The sequence below is a fragment of the Hyperoodon ampullatus genome (genome assembly GCF_949752795.1).
Source record: "Hyperoodon ampullatus genome assembly, chromosome: 19".
Classification (NCBI taxonomy): domain Eukaryota; kingdom Metazoa; phylum Chordata; class Mammalia; order Artiodactyla; family Ziphiidae; genus Hyperoodon; species Hyperoodon ampullatus.
Genome location: NC_136932.1, coordinates 39,744,316 through 39,761,365, shown reverse-complemented (window position 1 = coordinate 39,761,365; position 17,050 = coordinate 39,744,316). Strand labels below are relative to the sequence as shown.

The 17,050-nt window shown below is 49.8% G+C and overlaps 1 protein-coding gene across 8 annotated transcripts in view; it reads right to left on the bottom strand.

Moving 5' to 3' along the window:
• Positions 1 to 17,050, bottom strand: part of MINK1 (misshapen like kinase 1) — a 48,499-nt gene that overhangs the window by 15,806 nt on the left and 15,643 nt on the right. For all 8 annotated transcript variants that reach the window (XM_079725175.1, XM_079725179.1, XM_079725176.1 and 5 more), the window contains exon 2: positions 1,353 to 1,418. In XM_079725175.1, coding sequence (XP_079581301.1) covers positions 1,353 to 1,418 — 66 coding nt within the window. The remainder of the gene's footprint in view (positions 1 to 1,352; positions 1,419 to 17,050) is intronic.

Below are 17,050 nucleotides of genomic sequence, written 5' to 3'. Positions count from 1 at the left end.
CTCTGCTCCAGGCTCTCTGGCTTAGACGTCCCCGTTTGAAAGTTAGAATGGGGAGTAAAAGATACCTCTCATCCTCAGACAGAGCTGGAGGGAGCTGGGGGACGAGGCTGGCGGGGCTTTGCCTCTCCAGCATCTTCTATGCAAGACAAACTGCCTGGGTGCTTTCCTGATCCATCCCCTCTGGTGAGGAGGCCTTTCCCAGAATCACCCCCCCCCCCCGAGGCTTTTTATTATTGTCCACGGGAAAGAATAAAGATAGAGCTGAGATTTTAGGGAACTCGGAGAAACACAGAAGGGCTGACTGACATGTCAATGCCATCACCAGTGCTAATGGGAAGAGACTTCTAGAGTGTGTCCCTGCCATCCCCCCCCCGCACCCCATCCTTCCGAAATTCCTAGCAGGAGCCATCTGAGGCTTGGGTATGAAAGTCCAAGGCCTCCTGGGAAAGAGTGGGGTGGGGGTATTGCCAGCCATGGATTATTTTTATCCTCGGCAGTCTTTCACGACCCCAAGCCCAGAGAAGCAGTAGAACACAGAGCTGCTATTTCCATGGCAACAACTAGGCAAGAGATGGGGGGATTGGGGGGGGCGCCTGCTTCCCAAAGCTCACGGGGAAGAAGGGTACGAGACAGGCAGGTGGTCCCAGTGACCCAGGAAACGCAGGCCCCTGAGATACAGAGGGGACTCGTGAAAAGACCGAGCATCGCATCTGGAGACAAAGCAGCCAGGTATGTGCTCTGGGGCAGCACCTGCCTTGAACATCTCTCTGCTGCAGCTGCCTCCCCCCAGTCAAGTGTGACCAGTGGTCAGACCACGTGAAAGGGCTGGGCTGGCCAGGCTAAAAGCCACAATTAGTGGTCAAGGAAATGCCACTTCTGTGTGGGGAGAGGAGGCCTCAGAAGCAGAGGGCCTGAGCTCGGGCTCCAGCCCTGCAGCAGGCCACTCGGGATCTCCAGAAAGCTGTTTCCCCTCTGCAGAAGGTCACCCACTAGGTCCCACCAACCCTGAGTCCTGTGGTCTCAGGAGAAGCCAAAACTGCACCTCTGCGCTCTGACACACACGTCCCCAGACCCCTCCCCCTGCTCCGTGTCCCTGTCCCATACCCCACCCAGCTCCAGACTGTTCCTGCCACACCCAGAGCTAGTTCTAAACTCAGAGGCAGAAGCCAGCCAAAACACCCCACTTCTTGCTGCTTCCTTCCCTCATGACTTTTATCCCTCTCCTCTCCCTCCCTCCCTGGCCCTCCCCCACCCTTTGCCAGGGCCCCCCGCCCCCCTCAAATCGCCAGGCTGGGGCCCACTCCCGAGGAGGCCCATGGGGGTGGGCCCCGCTGCTGCACACAGAGCCTCACCTTGTACACCTGCCCGTAGGTTCCATTGCCGACCACCTCCACCAGCTCAAAGATTCCAGCAGGGTCCTGGGGGGGGAGGGAGGAAGAGTAAGGCGCCAGCACCTCAGAACAGGGCCATGTAGCGAGAAACACGGAAGAGCTATTCAACCAGGAGACGAGGGTGAACACGACTACGTGGGGCTGCAGGGGGGCCTGGCGGCCAGGTGCCCTCTTCCTGGACTGGGCCAGAGTTCATGTTCTAGGGGAAAAGTCAGAAGGAGGGGAGAGAAAACGGAAGTCAGAGCCCCTCTGGCTATTCAGACATGCTGCTGCTTCCAAACTCGGTGACAAACTGAGAGCCTGTGGCCTCGTCTGCACCATGGGGATACCTGAGTACCCACCTCTGGGCTGGGGTCAACTTCAAACAAGGCGATGCCCATAAAATGCTTAAGACAGTGCCTGGCACAAGTTATTTCATTTTAGTTTTTATTATTTAGTTAGTTAGTTTTGGCTGCATTGGGTCTTCCTTGCTGCACGCGGGCTTTCTCTAGTGCGGTGAGCAGGGGCTACTCTTCCTTGCAGTGCGCGGGCTTCTCATTGTCGTGGCTTCTCTTGTTGCGGAGCACGGGCTCTAGGCGCCCGGGCTCAGTAGTTGTGGCTTGCGGGCTCTAGAGCGCAGGCTCAGTAGATGTGGCGCACGGGCTTAGTTGCTCCGTGGCATGTGGGATCTTCCCGGACCAGGACTCGAACCCGTGTCCCCTGCATTGGCAGGCAGATTCTTAACCACTGCGCCACCAGGGAAGCCCTCTGCTTCTTAATAGCAGCACCATCTTCACCGAAGTCCACCTCTGCAGCATCTTCTCCCTCCCTTCCTTCTCCACCTCACACTCACCCTGTCCTTTCTCCCTTCAAGATGCCCATTTGTCTCCTCCTCTCCATTCCTGAAGGTGCCATCCCTTCACTCCTCCTTCCCGGAGCTCCTGCCTCGCCATCCTGCCTTCTGCTGCTGCTGCCAGAAACAGCACTTTCCTGATCTTACTCTGCCCAGGACGGGCGTGGCCACCCGCTGCTCATGGAAGGGAGTCCCAGCACCTAAGCCGGATATTTGAAGTTGCCCTATCATTAACCAACTGATAAATATTGCCTGAGTGAGTGTCTACATCGGCCCTGCACTAGGCTGGGCCCTAATCAGGGGAGACCTGTCAAGCGACTTTACCTTCTTTCATTTACCCATTAAATATTTATTGTGCACTGACTGCATCACAAGTCCTCAATTAGGCACATCTCAATGGTATATGAGAACCATGGACGGTCCCTCAAGGGCCTTATGATTTTACAGGCAGGCCAAGCACCCCAACATGGACATGTGGCGGTTTATTTATTTATTTTATTTTTTTTGCGGTGTGCGGGCCTCTCACTGTTGTGGCCTCTCCCGTTGCGGAGCACAGGCTCCGGATGCGCAGGCTCAGCAGCCATGGCTCACGGGCCCAGCCGCTCTGCGGCACGTGGGATCTTCCCGGACCGGGGCACGAACCCGTGTCCCCTGCATCAGCAGGCGGACTCTCAACCACTGCACCACCAGGGAAGCCCCACGTGGCGGTTTATGATTCCACGCCATGAGAGCGATCGAAGGCACTCAAGTCTGGAGCAGAGGCAGGAGCGCTGGAGAGTGACCTTCTAGAGGGAACGGAGCTGTGTGTCTCTGAGCAAGTATTTAACTGTCTGGGGCCTCATCTTCCTCACACAACTGAGAGGAAGCTGGACTGGGTAAAAAGTCTGCTCTGCAGTTTCAGGGGACAGAATTAAATTCAGAGTGGGAATCTCAGGCAGGCTCCCTGGAAGAGGTGGTATCTGAGTGGTGACAAGAACTGAAGAGTGGGGAAGGCCAGGCCCTGCTGAGGGACAGTAGTTTGGGTTTGGATGTTGAGTGTGAGATGTTAGGGGATGCACAGAAGTAAATGTCTAACAGGCAGCTAGAAACAAGGGTCTGGAGATAAAGATTTAGAGGACGTTTGTGAGTGTGAGACACGGTGTCCAGGATGAGTGCACAGGGAAAGAGGACTAGAAGGGCCAAGGCCAGCCTCTGAGGAAGGGCCACGTGCTGCACACCGGTGAACAGAACAGACACCAGAGGGGAGGCGGTCAAAGAGGACTGAGAGAAATGCCACTGGCCTTAGCACTGGGGGAACCACTGGGCATCCCTGTGGAAACTGCAGCTGTGAGAGAAGGCAGACAGCGGGGGCTGGGGGAGGCAGGGTGATGAGGAAATGAAGGCTCTGGGTGCAGCACCCTCTCTGGAGAAGTCTGACTTTGAGAGGAAGGGGGAAAAGCAGAGGAGGCAGCAGGGTCAGACACAAGGGTTTGCAAAATAGGGAAGATCTCTCATGCTTATGGAAGGGAAGAAGACAAAAAGAGAGGAGGCTGATGATGCCTGACGAATTGATTTTTTAAATGATATACATGTGTGCATACGTATGTATGTATGTATTAGTATGTAAACTGTATCTTCCACTGGATTACAGCAATGATGAAAGACAACAGTGCCTATTTCTCCCTGACACACATACCCAAGGATTCAGAATGCCCAGAAATGAGTAATACCACAGTTCAAACACGATTCATGCCATTGATCTGGCTTTAAATGTGGGCCCTTCAAATAGCTGCCTGGCCTTGTGCCTGGCCACCCTCGTCGATGATGATCTGGAAGAGGCGCCCCCAGAGGGAGGCGCTCTGCTCCTGGGAAGCCACCGGGCGGTCCTGGTCGCCTCTGCACACAGGCACAGCTCTGTAGCGATGCTACCGTAGGCCTTCTCCAGCTCTTTCCCTTGGTGCTCAGGCTCTTTGTTCTCAGCAGCCTGGTTCTTGTCCAGCCCGCTGCTGGGAGGTGGAAAGGGATGGGGACAAGGGTGCGGGTAACTAATGAGGGAGGGAGAGAGAAGGACAGGAAGAGATGAGACGTGAAGAGACACTGGTCTGTTGAGGTTAAAGAGGAAGGACGATGGGGGAGCTCCATGAATACCCAATGACCTTGACTTAAATGATTATGTCGGAGGGAAGATCATCTGCTAAGTAGGAGTGTGGGGCTTGAGGAATGAGGTGGAAAAGCTTGGAACAGATGCTACACAGGGTGCTTTAGGATATGTAAGAATCCTAGGATCCTACTCCAGAGATTCTGATGTAGCACCATAGGTCTGGGGTGAGAAGCAGGAATCTAAATGTTTAACAGATCCCCTGGGTGATTCCAATGCAGAGGGTCAATGGATCCATTCGGAGAGACTGAGCTGCTTTAGGGAGTTACTAACAGGTGAATGGAAGGTACAGGACTGTCGGTGAGCAGCAGCGATCTGAGTGGAGTCACAGCGGTGGAGTGCTACTGCTCTCTCCTACAACAGCTCTGCAGCAGCTCCGTCTGCACTGACTCAACTCATGCCCCTTTTTTTCTATGTTCATGTGGCCAACCCTCCCTAAAAATGACCTCTCTTGTCAGCCAAGCCAAATCCCAAGGTTTTTGTTTGTTAGTTAGTTTGTTTTTTTCAAGAAATCTTCTCTAGCCACTCTAGCCCACCACAAGCTATCCAACCCATGAATTTCAACCTCAATTTCACATATTAATCTCATCCATTAGACTGATCAACGAGTTCAGCAAGGTTGCAGGATGCGAGATCAATGTATGAAAACCAACTCTATTTCTATACACTACAATGAATGATCCAAAAAGGAAATTAAGAAAACAATTCCAGGGCTTCCCTGGTGGCGCAGTGGTTGAGAGTTCGCCTGCCGATGCAGGGGACACAGGTTCGTGCCCCGGTCCGGGAAGATCCCACATGCCGTGGAGCGGCTGGGCCCGTAAGCCATGGCCTCTGGGCCTGCGCGTCCGGAGCCTGTGCTCCGCAACGGGAGAGGCCACAACAGTGAGAGGCCTGCGTACCAAAAAAAAAAAAGAAAACAATTCCATTTATTTACAATAGCATCAAAAAGAATAAATCGAACCAAAGAAGTATGAAACATGTACACTGAAAACTATAAAACACTGTTCAAAGAAATTAAAGAAGCCCTAAGTAAATGGAAAGCTATCCTGTATTTATGGATCAGAAGACTTAGTATTGTTAAGACCTACACATTCAGTGCACTTCTATCAAAATCCCAGCTGGTTTTTTTTTTTCAGAAATTGACAAGCTTATCCTAAAAATCATATGGAAATGCAAGAGATCCAAAAGAGACAAGAAATCTTGAAAAGGAAGAATGAAGTTAAAGGACTCACACTTCTCAACTTAAAAACTTACTATAAAGCTACGGAAATCAAGACAGCGTGGAAAAAAAAAAAAAAGAGACCGTGATATTGGCATAATGATAGACATATAGATCAATGGACTGGAATTGAGAATCCAAAAATAAACTCTTAAATTTGTGGTCAATTGACTTTCAACAAGAGTACCAAGACCAGGACTTCCCTAGTGGCGCAGTGGTTAAGAATCCACCTGCCAGTACAGGGGACACAGGTTCGAGCCCTGGTCCAGGAAGATCCCACATGCCGCAAAGCAGCTAAGCCCGTGCGCCACAACTACTGAGCCTGTGCTCTAGAGCCCGCGAGCCTCAACTACTGAGCCTGCGTGCCACAACTACTGAAGCCCGCGCGCCTAGAGCCCGTGCTCCACAACAAGAGAAGCCACTGCAATGAGAAGCCTTTGCACTGCAACAAAGAGTAGCCCATGCCTGCCGCAACTAGAGAAAGCCCGCACACAGCAACGAAGACCCAATGCAGCCAAAAATAAATAAAATAAAATAAATAAATTTATTTTAAAAAAAAAGAGTACCAAGACCATTCAATAGTCTTTTCAACAAATGGTGCTGGGACAACTGGATATCCATATTTAAAAGAATGAATTTGGACCCGTATCTCATACCATACACAAAAAATTAACCCAAAAGGGATCACCTAAAAAGGTAAGAGCTAAAACAATAAGAAAAATCAAAAGAAAACACAGGAGTAAATCTTCGTAATCTTGGATCAGGGAATGGTTTCTTACATATGACACCAAAAGCACAAGTAACAACAACAACAAAAAAGGTGAATTGGATTTAAAATCTAAAACCTTTGTGTTTCAAAGAATAGCATCAAGAAAGTGAAAAGACAACCCACAGAATAGGAGAAAACATTTGCAAATTATATATCAGTGATAAGGGACTTATGTCTAGATAAAAGACATATATCTGATAAGGGACTTGTATCCAGAATACTAAAAGAAACTCAAGAATAAAATAACTCAACAATAAAAAAGAGAAATAACCCAACTTAAAAATGGGCAAAGGATCTGAATAGACATTTCTCCAAAGAAGATATACAGTGGCCAATAAGCACACGAAAAGATATTCTACATGAGTCACTAAGGAAATGCGAACCAAAACCACAACAAGACACCACTTCACACCCACGAAAGTAGCTATAATCAAAATGACGGATAATAACAAGCACTGACGAGGATCTGGAGAACTTGGAAGCCTCGTACATTGCTGGTGGGAATGTAAAATTGTGTAGTTACTTTGGAAAACAGTTTAGCAGTTCCTCAAGATGTAAAACAGAGAATTATCACATGACCCAGCAATTCTACTCCTAGGTAGATACCCAAGATAATTGAAAACATATGAACACACAAAAATCTGCACATAATATGTTCACAGCAGCTTTATTCATAACAGCCCAAAAGTAGAAACAATCCAATGTCCATCAACTGATGAATGGATGTGATATATCCATTTATGGATATTCCAGTAATATGATATTCCAATAATGGAGTATTATTAGGCAATAAAAAGGTATGAAATAATGATACATGCTATGGCATGGATGAACCTTGAACACATTATGCTAAATGAAAGATGACAGTTAAAAAAAAAAACCCACATATTGTAAGGCTCCATTTATGTGAAATGTCTATAACAGGCAAATCCATAGAGACAGAAAGTAGATTGATTAGTGGTTTCCAGGGGCTGGGAGGAGGGAGGAATTGTAGTGACTGCTAATGGGTACTGGGTTTTATTTGGGGCTGAAATGAAATGAAAATATTCTGAAATTAGTGGTGATAGCAAGTCTGTGAATACACTAAAAACCACTTTAAAATACTTTAAAAGGGTGAATTTTGTGCTATGTGAGTTATATATCAATAGAGCTGTTATTAAAAATAATAATCCCAAAGCCCCTATCATAATGCTCCATAAATTATTGTTGATTAGTGACAATTTCCATTCTAAGAAAGCTACCCTACTAACATGAAAGGGAGCCCCCCAGAGTGCTTCTGGTCTAATAACACATGTGAAATAGTCCTGAGACAAACACAGACAATGATAAAATATAACCATGTATATGATATAGAATTAGGCAACCTGGTTTCTATTCTTGGCTCTGCTGCTAACAGGCTGTGTGTCTGGGGGCAAGTCACTTAACCTCTCTGGGTTCCCTTTCAACAAGAAAACTTTCCAGTTCTAACTCTATGATTCTAAATGCTCAAGTCCACACTCCACGGAGCTGCCAACCAGATGACTATGTATTACTTCCTTACTGTGTGCCAGGAGTTGTGTTAGGCTCTGGAATATAGCAATGAGTGAAATGGGGCAGTCCCTGCCGTAAGGGTGTTTCCGCTCTGATGGGGGAGGCAGACACTAAACAACTCTACAATTCTTTAATTGTAACTGTGGGTACCGCTCATGTGCCATGGAGAAGCACAGGGTGCTAAGAGAACAAACTTGACCAAGTCTGGGGAATCAGGGAAAGGCTCTACTAAGGACGACATATTTAAGCTGGGGTCTAAAAGCCTTCCCAGGACCCTCTGAGCAATGAATGCTATTATCTGTCCTATCCCTGTGGCCCTTATCTTGAATACCTCATGAGATCTCCCACATTGTCTGTCTCACAGATCTCTTTCATTGCCCACCCTCCCCATATCCCTCTAATAATTAAACAGCTAACAGTTTTTGAGCATTTTCTTTGGTCCTGGTACTGCTGAGCACTTTAGAAGTATAATCTCATAGCAAACTCTAAGGTAGGTGTTATTGGCATATTTATTTCACAGGGAAGGAAGTTTAGAGCAATTAAATGACGTGTCCAGGATTACACACAGCCAGGAAGTGATGGAGCCAAGGTCTGACCTCAAAATTTGACTCCCAGGCCTGCTTTGCCCTGATCAAAGCTCCTGTTGCCTAAGGCACCATGTTTTCAATCATTTGATCCCTTTCTTGCCCTAGACATAGCTCATGAGTCCAAGAGATGGGCTCCTGGTCCAAAGGTAGCCAGTCCAAGACCAAGAGAAGAGACGAACGAGGGCAAATTTCCCTCTCAGCCATTCCAACTGAAACTCGGAGGGAAGATGCCAGATAGGTACCTGGAGAGCCAGGGCTGCAGAGGCCATTCTTATCTCAGTAAAGGAAAGCAGAGGCTGTTTGTGAGCAGAATGGAGGGAGAGGGAAGTGGCGGGGAGACTGACTGGTTCTCCCTGTGCCCTGGTGCTACCATGACCCAGCTCCACCCTACATTTCCATCTCCAAGGAACTGGCTATGTATGCTGCATGCAGTTCATGTGCTCGGACTGCGGTGAGATTCTGGACCTTGAAGTAAATAAAAATCAGCAGTGACAGCCAGTGCTGTTGTTCTAAGAGCTTTACACATACCACTGAATTTAACCCCACAAAACTCCACGACATTGATACTATTATGATTCTCATTTTACACGAGTGAACTGAGGCTCAGTGAACGTAAGTAACGTGCCCAACAGCTAATTAAGTGGCAGAGCCAGGACTTGAATGCGTGTAGCCTGGCTCCAGAGTCTCTGCTCTAACTATCCCTTTATTCAACCTCACTCGAGCAGGTTCCCTGCAACCGAACAAGCCAGATCGCAACATCACCATTTAACTTTTCTCATGATTATGTCTCATCTCCCCAAGTAGAAGAGAAGCTCTTTCAGGGCAGGAACCATGCTCAGGTGATACCTGGGTACCATCTGGTATGAGAGCTCTGCAGACTTGCGCTTATATGGGTGCCCAAATGTTTTAGTATATTACCTGGGCAGCTTGGAATCTGTATCATATGCAAAATCACTTTTGTTGCATTGTGAGCATGTGGAGTGACAGTCTGTGGCTACTTTCTTTCACTCACTAGGGTTTATGTTACTAAGCATTTCTTATCCTCCATAAATTTTATACATTAGAACTCTATAAAGCCTTCAGTTGGTGGAGAGGTTGAGAAAGGCAGCATAAAAGTGTTGGAATCCATTACTGAAGACTGGGGCTCTGAGCCACCTGACAGACTCCTCATCCAGGTCAAAAACTGCCAGAGAGATGTTACATGGCACCGGGCTTTAGGTCATATGATGTCATTTACGATTTATAATTGTACGTGTTCAGGTATGAAGAGACAGCAGTGATGTAACCTGCAATAACTCTCCGGGTAGATGTGCCTCCAGGTGCAATACAAAGGACCGCATTCCGCACGCGCATTTCATCCCAACACGCACGCGCACACATGCAGTGACATGCAGCTCATACAGGATGCTGCCCTCACACGACTCTCGAATCGCCTGGCGCCTATTCCTATTTTCCTTACAGCACCAGGTGCATTTCTAAGTACCCGTGAGGTGCTCAGATGCTTGTTGATTTAACCTTTAAATGCCAGCAGAGCAAGGTAGAGGTGGGTTTGGTCAAGGAAAGCATTCTGCAAGAAGTGGAGGATAAAGAAAAGAGCTGGAGGGGCTGGAGGGAGAGAAGAGGTGCCGAGCTGGGTGGGTAAAGAGGAGACACGCAGTGGGAGGCGGGGCAAGGGGGCAGACGGAATGGGTTGTCCCTTCAGACTCTTCTCCTCCAAGTCCCCCTTTAATGATCTCGAGTGGGTTAAGTCTCCCCAGCTGTAGCCCGAAGACTTCCTGAAAGGCACGGCCTTGCGCTTCAGAACCTCCCCAGCATCTGACATGCTATGTGCTCGATAAAAGCCAGCTAAACAAGAGGACTGGGCACGGAGTCTTGATCCCTTCCAAGGCGCCGACCTGCATCTTCGTCGTGGGCTCTGCTCACCAGGACGAGCCAGGAGAGAACTGGGCACAAACTGGCCTTGGGCTCTTTCTTCCTTGCTCTGTGGACCCTCAAGGGGCTCCCTGGATCCCCCTCCAGCTCGTATCTGGAGACAGCACAAGGGGAAGATGGCGAACAGAGCTCTGACAGACAACAAGGCAGTTACTCTGACCCTGGCCAGCACCAACTGGCATTCTCCTTTTCCTTCTCTGGAAACCAAGGAATCATTTTAATGCAGGAGTAGGACTGACTGAGATTAGGTGAAAAATGAACGCTGTGACTATTTCCCAAGCGAAAAATGTGAAAGAGTTTATGCATCGATGTTTGAGGACTAGCTGGGATGGGGTGGCAGTGGGGATAATAATAGCTGAAGCTCAAGGACGCACGGCTGCAGGACACGGGAAGGAGAGAAGGAGGAAACCCCAACTGCTCCCTCACAATTAGTGTGTGGGTACCTAGAAATGTACAGGAGCGGTCTGGGGTCACAGTGGAATCAGGATGAAGGGGTGGGTGACAGAAGGGGCAAAAGGAGGCCACCCCTGAGGTTTGGGGTCATTTCATTCATTCATTCATTCATTCATTCATTCATTCATGGCTGCATTGGGCCTTCGTTTGGGGTCACATTTCTATCTGTCTGTCTATCTATCTATCTATCTATCTATTTATTTATTTATGGCTGCACTGGGTCTTCGTTGCTGGGTGCGGGCTTTCTCTAGTTGCGGCGAGCAGGGGCTACTCTTCGTTGCAGTGCGCGGGCTTCTCATTGCGGTGGCTTCTCCTGCTGCGGAGCACGGGCTCTAGGCATGCGGGCTCTAGGTGCGTGGGCTTCAGTAGTTACGGTGCGTGGGCTCAGCAGTTGTGGCATGAAGGCTCACTAGTTGTGGCTCGCGGACTCTAGAGTGCAGGCTCAGTAGTTGTGGTGCACGGGCTTAGTTGCTCCACGGCGTGTGGGATCTTCCCGGACCAGGGTTTGAACCCGTGTCCCCTGCATTGGCAGGTGGATTCTTAACCACTGCACCACCAGGGAAGTCCCAGGGTCACATTTCTTGAAGTGGCCCAGAGCTGGCAGATCAGACCCTCAGCTCCAGGGCTGTTCCACCGATAACACCTCTTCTAATACATGCGTCCACCTGTGCTGCTTCAGATCGTCCACCTCCAAGTGGGGAGAGACGTGTGTGCTGTGTCTGCTCTGCACATAGATGAAATACCCTGAGGGGTACAGGGGTTTTTGAAGTATTTAACAAATGCAAACTGTTATTATCAACATTTGCAGCTTTTTTTTTTTTTTTTTTTTTTTTTTTTTTTGCGGTACGCGGGCCTCTCACTGTTGTGGCCTCTCCCGTTGTGGAGCACAGGCTCCGGACGCGCAGGCTCAGCAGCTGTGGCTCACAGGCCCAGCCGCTCCGCGGCACGTGGGATCTTCCCGGACCGGGGCACGAACCCATGTCCCCTGCATCGGCAGGCAGACTCTCAACCACTGCGCCACCAGAGAAGCCCCTGCAGCATCTTTTTAAACTGCCTGCCAAAGACTGCCTTCTTAAACCTTGGGTTTACCTTCTAGGAGCTTATAAATCAGACACTAACACAGAGAATTAACATGTGGAGAAGAGTTACATATGCTAAAACATCAGGGGTAAGACTGCTTGTGAGGCAACTGCAGGAGAAGCAGGCCGGATAGGAAAATCTGTCCCCCACTTTTTTTGCTGACCCATGAGTCTTAAAGTTACAGGATTTCTGAGCTGGAAGGGCCCATCCATTGAGAATTCCAGGAGATTCTAGGAGGCTGCTGGAATGGTAGAAAGAACTAGAAAGACCTAGAACTCTAAAGCTTGGGAAGGGCTGTGAATCCTTGGGAAAGAGACAAGGGAAGGTCTGGTCTCTCCTGTGCTTCAGGCCCGGCAGTGATTATTCACTGGGATATGCCCTGGCAGGTCCTCCTGCTGAAACCAGCGTGGTTCCCTAACCCGGGCCAGGTGCCATCCACCCCAAATGGGGGAGCACTGCCAGGAGGCGGGTGCCGGTGCCAGGGTCGGGGGGGACAGGAGGACAAGTGCTGGGGGGGCCCACAGCCCCACCCCCTCCTATTACCAAGCACACCAGGACTCCACAGAGGACCACAGACTCAGAGAAACCTGTGATACAGATGGGGGACGGGAAAAAGAACCGCGGGGCCACTAGGGAAAGAGAATGGGAACTTGCGGTCCACAGAGGGAACCAACGAGAGCCGGCAGGATGGAGTCCGGAGCCAAACCACCCTCTTGCCTGGAAGAACGGGGCTGCCAGAGCCTGTGGAGCCTCTATTTATCTAGTACTGAGACTAGGCTGGGTGGAGAGGCCCTCCCGCACTCCCTCCCTGAGGAAAACAATAGGCCTGTTTTCCTGAGCTCTTCCTGTGACCCAGCAGGCCCACACAAAGAGGAAGAAGGGGGGCAAAGGCAGGGCTGGTACCAAGGCACAGCCTGGGGGAGGGGCCCTTCAATCTGCTAGAAGCTCATCAGCGGCCTCAAAACCACCCGACCCCCAAACACCAACCATCTAAGCACCAAAACACTGACTGCCGTACAAATGCAGCTTTAAACCCCATCCCTCAGTCCCACTACCAACCAGATCACTAACCCTAAACCCCTTCTATCGGAGCCGCCACCAGAAAGAGGCAGACAGGTTTCCCCAGCAGCTCGAATCCCACAGAGATGCAAGCACACTCAGTGCTGGCAGAGGTGGGGGCGGGGCAGGGGGCAGGTGTTCTGGTGGAGGGTGGACACTGGATGTCCTTCAGTTAGCTGTGAGCAGCTATATAGAGGATGTGCGTATATGTATGCACAGGAGAAGAAATATGGGAGGGTGTGTGTTTGGGAGAGAGAACGTGGGTTAAGAGGAGGCAAATGGGAATGAATGTGTGGGCTGGGGGTAGGGGAGTGGCAGGAAAAGTTTCATCAGGTCACCTCTTCCTTCATCCCCAAGCAGAGAAAGCAGACACAGCCCCAAGGACCCAAGGGGTCCAGACGCCTGCCTCTGTCAACAGAAGGTGGCCCTCCGAGGCCTGAGTCAGCCTCCATCTACCCTCTGCCAACCCAGGGAGCGTGTCGTGTTACCCCCATTCCTACCCCAAGGGCTCAGTATGGAAAGCGGGCCCAAGGCCAAAGCATAAAGACAAATACTCCCGTGGGAAAAAGGAAGTCGGCAGCAGGATCGTCATGGCACCTGCTCACTGGGCCAACAAACTGGGCGGAAGAGAGCTCGAAAGGAAGGTTAAAAACCTCCTCAATTCCCCATTGTCCGCAACGTCCAGTAATAAACTGGACGGCCTTCAAAAAACTCCTTTTCCAGCTTTCATCACTCTCTAAAACTGACGCTCCACTCTGCTCTGGATCAGCCTACCCCTCACACTGCGGAACCGAATTGCATCCTTTTATTCTGGTTCCACACTGTGAAGTACTAGTCCTCTGTTTATCGGCAGATTTGAAGTATTTTTACGGGAAAGGAGTGCAGGAGGGGAGGAAATCAAGTGTGCCCTGGGAGGAGACGGGCGGGAAAGAAACCAGGAGAGAGATTTATGTGCTGGCAGAGGGTAGTCTTTAAGTCACTCCTCCTGGGTCTCTACGCCAGAAGGACACACGCACGAACATGAACGCGCACACACACACACACGTGCATGCGCACACACGCACACACACACAGATACACGCAAAGGCAGAAGCAAGTCCAGACCCGACACACACATAGACACAAATACCATGCTGATCAGAAACCAGTCAGAGCAGACAGGAGCCTGCCTGAGCCGGGCTGGGAGCAGTTCCCCTCCACACCTCAACGCCTAGGTTCCCCACAGACATGGCTGCCCCAGACACAGGCCCTGGGCTGGGGGCTTTATCCAGACCAGAGGTCTTCATGGATGGAGAGGCCCACAGGAGGCGGGTAGCAGGGAGCTGGATGAAGGAGCACAGGAGGGAAAGTCAGGCAGTCGGGGAGAGAGGGGAGGAGGAGAGGGGCCCAGGATTCAAGCAGCCTTGTGCTGGTTCTAAAATGGCCGCAAGCAAGGCAGGGGACAGATGGTCTCTTTCTGAGGCTGAGCTGGAGAAGTGGGGAAAGGGAAAGGGAAAAAATTACCATTGCAGTCAGAAATTTAAAAATAAACCAAAAAACCTAAAAGATAAACAGCCTGCTTCTGAGGTTTCGCCTGCCTCCAGAACCTAAGGGAAAACAGAGAACTGCAGGCCTGGGGGGGACAACCCCCAGCCTCAGGTCTGAAGACTGCTGGAGGTCATTCTAGCCATCCCCCTGCCCAGAGCCGGAAGATCTTGCAACGTCTTCTAGGCAGCTGAGGTGGCATCCTCCCTTTACCTCTCTAATACTCACTTCTCAAGTCTCAACTTTTTAAGGCCTTTGCGTCTAAAATGCTACAAGCTATCAGAGTTGGACCTTGGCTCTGCCACAAGAATCAGTCTCTGTAACCAGGAGAATCAAGTTCACCGCCTCCCAGCTGCTGCCACTGCTGCCATCAGCCAATCACCTAGCTCTCCACAATATACAGGCGCTTTCACAGTCATTATCTCATTTGTGCCTCTGACCTGTAGGGAAGCCAGGCAGGAATTATTACCCCATTTCACAGATGAGAAAACCAAGGCTCCAAGACATTAAGTGTTTTCAAAGTGGAACCTGGTTAGTCTTCTGATGGCAAATCCAAGGAGGCATGGCACACACACCCCAGTGCTTTGTCCACTGGATTCCATTTGCCTTCTGTGGGCCAAAGAGGTTCTTCCTTAAGCTCAGATCTGACTGCCTTACAGCTGATGATCCCAGGGATGGTTAATCTGGAGCCCTGCCCGTTCCCATCCTGAGGTTATTTGTTTCTTGCTGGTGTGGGGAGGAGGCAGAGAAGCAGGAATGCACTCTACTGGATTCCTCTCGGTTCTTCTAATACCCCTTGCCCCTTCTCACCTCTGGGTCTTTGCACATGCTGTCCACCCTTCCAAGGGCATCTCTCCCCTCCCCTTTACCTGCATGCTCCATGCCCATCCTTCCAGACCTCAACACAGACATCACCTCCTCCAGGAAGTTTCCCTGACTATCCTGCTCCCACAGTACTCTGTACGGCCCCTTTCATGGCACCAATTACATTTTTGTGATTGATTCTTTAATTGTCCGTCTTCTGCAAGACTAAGCCTTAGAGGTCAAGGCCACATTCAATACCCTTCTGTTGAATGAATAAATATAGAAACAAAAGCCAGTTGGTGTTATCCACAAGAACCATCCCCTTTCCCTCCTGCAATGGTTTCTAACGCTAGGTTTTGAGTTTATCTCCATTTTTCCAAAATAGTCCATAAATATTCACTTAAAAGCAATGTACTAGGGCAGCTACTAAAAGTGAATCCTCTTTTGTTAGGTGAGTCAGCGCCCCTAATTTATATGCTTGGTAAACATGTATTACTAGAAAGTGGACTTTCTTAAGGCACAAACTCCTATATAGCTGGCTAAACCCAAATGAAAACATTAATAAGGAGCCAACGACCGCAGGAGGCAACAGGACAAGAAGAGGTAAAGGGGAAGCATTTGGAAAGGAGAAAGAAGTGGGCAGAGGCTGGGTTAGGTGAAGGGCGGAAGAAAGACGCATCTCAGACAACTTAAAAGAAGGTTCCGAAGTATAAGAGAATAACTTGGGGAAATATTTTCTTAGATGAAGCAGAAAGGCAGCCAGGAGTCTAGTAACATAGAATGACAGGGAATGGTTAGTGTTTATACCTCACTAAGAATCAGAAGGCCTGGGCGTTGGTTCTGATTCTTCCATGTAATGGAGGCAAATCAGCAAATCACTTAAGCTCCCAGAGCCTCTTTTCCTTACCTACCCAACCCCATCCCACAAGAGTTCATGGATGTAAAAACATTTTGATATCCACAAAGTGCTACAAATTTGCAGTCATTATGAAGAGACTTGCCTCCCATAGAGCAAGAAAAACACTGTCAAAAGGTGATTTACCAAGACTGTTGGTGTTACTGGGATTTAGAGTGAAAAGTGGCAGCTCGGGAGAAAAGAAACAAGATAAAAAGGTAGAATTGTGAGGAGGGCAGGTGAGAGAGAAGGGAGAAAGAAAAGACCGATGGCCTTGGAGGTAGGGCTGAAAGGGGTGGGGGGAGGGGTGGTCCCTGGGAAGCGATGCTCGGGAGAGAAAGGGCAGAGCACGGAAGCAGGAGGAGGCTGGAAGGGGGAGATGTCAAGCCCATTCAGGCTGGCAGACACCAAGCTCACACAACAATAATCAGGGGCTGGATAATAATAAGGCTTCTCACTGCTGGTTTTCCACTGCAGCACAAACAAACCATTATACCTCATTGCCAACAGCCTCCTGTGGGAGTCAGGTGTCCCCAAATGCGAGGCAAGAGGCTGGAGAGGCTTCATGACCGAGAAAGCCTGTGACTTGTCTAACCCCTGTGTGGCTTCTATCTAATTCCAGATGGGAGACCAACCAGATCCCATGAGAGAGGACTTAGGAAGGAAGGCTCTGACAGGGGACAATGAAAAGACACCTTGGAAGGAAGGGTGGAGGGAGCAAAGCTGAGTCAGTGGGGAGAAGAGCAGGTGCAGGGTGGGGCCCAGGGGGCGGGGGAGGAAGGACTAGTCACCCGCATCACAGACTTAGAAACGGTTATTCTCCAAAGGGTGGAGGCCA